At 61.5% G+C, this 4,722-nt stretch overlaps 1 protein-coding gene across 1 annotated transcript in view; it reads right to left on the bottom strand.

Annotated features, from left to right (window-relative positions):
* Positions 1-4,153, bottom strand: part of LOC103923485 (potassium/sodium hyperpolarization-activated cyclic nucleotide-gated channel 2-like) — a gene marked incomplete at its 3' end in the record, with an annotated part of 12,256 nt that extends 8,103 nt beyond the window's left edge. Inside the window, exon 1 of the mRNA XM_009331847.1 lies at positions 3,984-4,153. Within this exon, the coding sequence (XP_009330122.1) occupies positions 3,984-4,153 (170 nt within the window). The remainder of the gene's footprint in view (positions 1-3,983) is intronic.
* Positions 4,154-4,722: the final 569 nt, after the last annotated feature.

Below are 4,722 nucleotides of genomic sequence, written 5' to 3'. Positions count from 1 at the left end.
GCTGGGGCCGGGGCAGCCGACAGCAGCGGTACCAGGCTGGATCTGTCCCGCAAACCCCCCCAGCAGCTCGCACTGCAAACTGACCCTGCTGCACAAAGCCAGTCCCATGGGGGCGTTAGCCATGGAGAGCTGTGAAGAGCAAAGATTAAATAACCACGCCAGCTGGGCAAAACTCTCCTCTGGCTCAAATCCCTTTGCAATCTGGCTGAGCCAGGGCAGAATTCAGCCTGCTGAGAAAGATGAACTGCTCCTGATCCCCCCCAACACACACGACTGACTCTGTGAGGTCTCTTCAGGGACCTGGGTGCAATGCCAACGCTTTCTTCCTCAGAGGGCAGTGTGTGCATAGAAAAAAAGATCCAATCCAGGCTACTAAAAATATCTGAAAACAAATTAATTAGGATCCTCGGCACCCCCTCCCTTGCTCCTGACCCAGTTGAATGACAGCGATGGTGACAGAAGCTGCCAAAAGCCTCTGCAAGCAGGGGCTGCTGCGTTCCTACTCCATCACCTGCCCAAAGCCTGGCACAGTAGTGCTGCCCCACAGGTCCTGGCCAGGAGCTGAGTCGGGAGCCTAGCCTAGCCCCTGCACTGCCCCACAGCAGCTCCCAGGGGTCCCACCATGCTCCTGCTCCAGAGACCCCAGAGCACGTCCCTCCGCAGAGCTGCCGCCTCCCCAGTACCTCCAAAACCCTGATGGAGACCCCAAGGCCGGAGAGGCATGGGGCAATCCCAACGGCTGCACCAGCAAAGCCTCCCCGTCCACCTGCTGTTACCGCCTGGGAGGGGGCCAGGAGAAGCCCCTGAGCCGTCCGGGGGGGCACGGCCACAGGACACCAGGGACATCCCCGCTCAGCTCCATCGTCAACACATCACTCCCCTCTACAGTGATCCCATCGACCGGGCGCTGAGCTGCCCACTCACCAGCCTGCCCGGGCAGACAAAACTCCCCAAGACCCCACTCTGCGGGAGGTACCCCCGAGGGCTGAGCCCCTCGACCCGGACCGGGGCCCTGGCTGCAAACAGCCAGGCTGCCCGGCAGGCAGGAGCAACACGGGATCAGTGCAGGAGCAGCGCAGGATCGGTGCGGGATCAGCACTTCGCAAACTTGCACTAAATACTCATATTCTAAAAACGAGGTCGCTCTTAGAAGTGGGTTAAGAAGCCAATGGCAGAAGTTTGCCCGAGCCGAGTGAGTGGTGAGGTACAGCGCCCAATGCGCCGTCTGTGCCCCTGTGTCCCAGTACAGCCAGTTGTGATCAATGACTGGTGCTGCTCTTCCCTGGAGAAGCCTTTTACCCCAGGGGTCCCTGGGGCGGGGGGATAAAGGCTTTGCAAACTGCTCAAGGACCCAAACCTTCACAATCCTCCCAGGGAGTTGGTCGCAGCCTTTCTTCCCTGATGAGCGAGTGGTGGCTTTCAGCACCCCCCAGGTCTGACTGCCCCACACTGACGCTGCAGAGGGGGACAACAGCTCCCCAAAACCCCCACCAGAGGGAACATAACAGCGGGACCAGCAGCAGCACGCAGCACTGGCGTGCACATTGGGAGCAAAAGCAGCCAGCGAGCCCAGTCCCTCTGCTCAGGAGCCCCGACGGTGGCACCAGCAGGTCAGTGGCACCATCCAGGCAGCAGCAAAGCCCCAGAAACCATTTTAAGCCCGGAAGAGGAAGGCTCCGGCCAAGCAGCACCAGGGACACATGCTCTGGATGCAGCTTCACCCCCAGTTCAGGTGCGGGACCGGCTCTTGCAACAGAAATCCGCCAGCAGTGAAAACCCACAGTTCAGACCCAGCCCCACGCCTCGTGGAAGGCTGCGAGTGCCGGGCTGGTGGGAGGGGATGCCGGTGCGGGGTTAGCCGTATCAGGCAGCCCTGTGGTGGTCACGGGGAGGCAGGCACCGCCACCACCACCACTGAATCACCAGCTGCGTGCAGCTCTCCGCATTACTGCTGCATCCTGCAAGGCACCTGGGCTGAATCCTCCTCCCGGGCTTACGCAAGTTTCTCACTGTGCGAGAAGGGGAAGGGACCGACCGCGGAGCTGGAGCACCCGCTCCCTGGGCTCCTGCACCCCCGGGAAGCACCCGCTCCCCCGGGAATGCCACCGGCCTCCTCCTCGGCCCTGGTTCCACGTGAGTCTCTGCTCCCGAGGCCTCGCAGCACCCCTGGCTCCATGCACGCCCCTGCCTGGCTCCTGGGTGCATACAGGGTGTAAGGATGGGAGCCAGACCAGCAACGTGCCCCGGGTCACTGCGAAATGAGGGCTGGATGTGGCTCCGCGGCTCCCAGTCCCGCTCCAAGAGCAATACCCCAGTTGCAGAAACACCAACAGAAATAATGAAAAAGTCGATGCTAGCTGGGTTTTTTCCTCCCATCAATAAAGACCAGAAGCAGCAAAGACAGAGAAGACAACTGAGCACCCCACCCAAAAGGAGGTGGCTCTGCTCAACACTGTCTACTTCAGTGCACAATTTACAAGGTCTCTTTTACCAGATTTGCAGCTCACGATCTCAACCAGCCACCCAGGCTGCTTCCTAATAATTAAATATTTATGTAAATAGCAACTTTCGTTCCTGGAGCAAGTCTGCCCCTGAATTTTACATGAATAATCACCACGCCATGTCCATGAGGAGACAGGATCTCTAAATTACTCTGATTATGAAATGATGTCACATATGCAGATGGGTAATGATTTTATCTTAAGATGGGAAAATGGGTTTTGCAGGGCAAACACAGCTGGGTTCATGCTCCATTATCATTACTAGATAAACATAATATATTTTTTTAAGGCAGGACCAATGTGGAATAGATGGACACATGTCCTCAACACGCACGAGCAGAGTGGGCTCCTCACGACTGGGCTTTCAGCCCTGCGTTGAGCCGATCCTGTTTATGTGCACGTTTGTGGAGCCAGACGATGCCGTGGCTCTGCCTGCAGCTCCTCCCCGCTGGGCAGGGAACTCTCCTACGCCACTTGCAGCATCGAAACACAGGCAGTGGCTCTTCCCCAATGGGTTTCAAGTCTTGATAGTGACTCCGGGAGGGATGGAGCCAGCGCGGGGCAGGCCGGCCAGGGTGACTCCCCAAGGTCACCCCAGCGCAGACCAGAGCCCGCCTGCCCACCACTAGTGCCAGCCCAGGGACTGACACTGCTGCGCCCCGGGGAAGCCTTCAAGGCCTCGCTCCTGCCGCGGACTCACCACAGGGAGACCCTGCTCTCAGCAGCACTGTGGCTCTGCCGCCAGGGCCGCGGCTCTGCCAGCTCGGAGTCAGCTGCAGGAGTGGGGCAGGCTCTAGCCCTGGTGCAGTCATGGTGGGGGACAGCGGGGCCAGGCTGTCACCCTGCTCCCAGCCTCCCCCAACAGCCCGCAGCTGCTGAGGGTGAAGCGGAACACAGGCAGCACAGCGGAACACAGGCAGCACAGAGGGCCAGGGTCCCCCGGTTCACCAGCCCCGGGGTGCTGGGGATCCGCGTGGCACCGCCACACCTGCCCAGTCACAGCAGGGATGGCAGAGCTCCCTCTGCCACGGGACCGGTGATGGCCACGCGGTGCAGCCTCCCCTTACCCTGGCTCTGCAGCAGAACTGGTGCCCAGCCGGCGAGCCAAGGAGGGGGCTCCAATGGATACCCATGGCAGGTTCCCAATGGGAATGTCTGCTGCAAGGGTGCAAGACCCCTGTGCAGGAGGTCAGCCCCGAGAGGAGGCTGAGGGCCTCCAGCTGCTCCTCTGGAAGATGCCAGATCAGCCCAGGAGCAGTGCACAGGGGCGGGAGCAGGAGGTGCAGGCACTGGACCCTGCTCCGAACCCACCTGGCCAGGGCAGACCCCACCGCCCACGGCCACCTCCACCTGCCCTGGGGGCCCCTGCACCAGCAGGGACCCATCAGCGCCAGCGGTGAACAGATCCCAGGGTCTAGCTTGGTGGCGTCCCTCGCACTGGCACCCATTGAACCCTCCCTTGAGCCTCCCCAAACCACATACCAGAACAGCGACAGAACAACTTGGAGCTGAGCCCTCCGCTCCCCCAGCCCCTTCAAGGTCGCTGGACCAGGAGCCCCCGATGGCCGGCTCGCCAGCAATGCCAGCAGGGTCTCAGCCACCCATCCCTGCAAGATGCCGTGCCGCCTGCCGCAGCCGGTCGAGTCGTACATCCCTCCCGGTAGCCTGCATGTGACCCAGGAGGCATTTGCTGCTTCTGAGCTCCCCCAGGGCTCAGGGGGTGGAAAGGAGATGGAGCTGCAGAGCGTCTCTCCCCATGTTTGCCATTCTTCGGCTGGAAGCCACACAGGCTGGATCTTGGGGACTCTGGTCCTCTTGGGAGCGAGATGAACCCTTCCTCAAACTCCCTGAATCTCCTGAATCTTAGCGACAGGATCAGGTCTCCCTCGGGGAGGGGGAGCCTTCACAAGGCTCTGCTTGGCCCTGGAGAGAGCGGCACGTCCTCCAGCCCAGATCCCCGGCCCTGCGAGGGGAAGGTGACACCTTCCCCCAGGGCGGTTTGGGGGCAGAGCCAAAGCCCGGTGGGGCTCCAGAGGGTCTGTGCTGGGCCGAGCCGTCCTGAGGCCCCGGGAAGGACGAGGGGATGCCCTTGCCCGGGCATGGCATCCCCCCGTCAAAGCAGAGGGCTCTTGGCATCCCCGGATGACTGCTGCTCCGCTGGGGAGGGGGATGCCCAGCCGCCAGCCCCTCCCTGCACACAGGCGAGCCGCATCCGAGCTGC

This window comes from Pygoscelis adeliae, unplaced genomic scaffold (genome assembly GCF_000699105.1).
Source record: "Pygoscelis adeliae isolate BGI_AS28 unplaced genomic scaffold, ASM69910v1 Scaffold239, whole genome shotgun sequence".
NCBI classification, from domain to species: Eukaryota; Metazoa; Chordata; class Aves; order Sphenisciformes; family Spheniscidae; genus Pygoscelis; species Pygoscelis adeliae.
Note: the sequence above shows the minus strand (reverse complement) of the source record. Positions and strands in the feature narration are given on the sequence as shown.